The 1,042-nt window shown below is 41.2% G+C and overlaps 1 protein-coding gene across 1 annotated transcript in view; it reads right to left on the reverse strand.

The window, feature by feature from the left end:
- Positions 1-278: 278 nt before the first annotated feature.
- Positions 279-1,042, reverse strand: part of samm50l (sorting and assembly machinery component 50 homolog, like) — a 9,225-nt gene continuing 8,461 nt past the window's right edge. The window contains exon 15 of the mRNA XM_017439974.3: positions 279-731. Coding sequence (XP_017295463.1) covers positions 686-731 — 46 coding nt within the window. The 3' untranslated portion in view covers positions 279-685. The remainder of the gene's footprint in view (positions 732-1,042) is intronic.

A 1,042-nucleotide genomic window follows, 5' to 3' on the forward strand; every position in this document is an offset into this window, starting at 1 on the left:
TTGATCTATTTGTCTGTGTTCATTAAAGTCTGTTTGCTCTAAATTCTGTATAATCTGTAACTGGGAAAAGGTCATTGATATTTCTATATGAATGATTTGATATAATACATCTAAAACTAATTAATTTATGTAATTTTTAACAAATATTGATCGTGATTGGACCAAATTTTTAATTTTGGCCCCCTTGCGTCACTGGGTTTAACCCCCCTGCTGGAGATTATAATAAAACGTCCAAGACCCGGAACAAAATGTAAATAAAGGGTTTCAGAAAGGCAAGATGAGGGACACAAAGAGAGCAGCTGTGATTTATTTCAGAATGATTTCAGCGACGTCGGAAGGAAGCAATAAGGACGCCGCTTCGGTGACGGTTTTCCTTCTTTTCAGTCGGCGTGTACGATTACATGACAGGAAACATTCAGAAAGAGCTTCACCATCAAGAAAACGGCAAAAAAAAGGCTGTAAAACAAGGCTGGACTTCTGATTCTGACAGGCTGACTTTGCACAGCCCAGCACTTTGTTTACCAAGGAGTCTTTACTGGTGCAACTACAGAGAGGGTTGGGGGGGAAGTCGGGCTCGTTTCCTCCAGACCACAGGCCCGTGCTAGCGTCTGACGCTCTACGACAAGTTACAGGTGGGGACAAAAAAACAAAACGACAAGAAACTCGCTCCCTTTGGCGAATGAGGTCACAGGAAGCGGATTCCCGCTCCGAACTGGACACCATCGCATATCCTGCAGGAGGAGGAAAAAACAACACACTTCCAATTAGAGCTGCGTTTCGAAGCGACGCGTTTATGTTTCAAGGTATACCGTGGTCCCGAAAAGTCCCAATGTTCCTGTTATACAGTTACTTCAAATTAGACACCAAAAAGCAACATCTGTCTCTCTTATCAAGGTAACATTTGTATCAAGCTACAAGACTTAGCAGGTGAAATATAAATATACAATCCCTCCCGGATTTCACGGGGCGATTTCCTAAAAGTTGCCAATTTTTTTTACTAAAATCAATAAACAACCATAAGTTTTAATATCTAAACCAAAAA

This window comes from Kryptolebias marmoratus, linkage group LG1, assembly GCF_001649575.2.
Source record: "Kryptolebias marmoratus isolate JLee-2015 linkage group LG1, ASM164957v2, whole genome shotgun sequence".
In the NCBI taxonomy this organism is placed as follows: domain Eukaryota; kingdom Metazoa; phylum Chordata; class Actinopteri; order Cyprinodontiformes; family Rivulidae; genus Kryptolebias; species Kryptolebias marmoratus.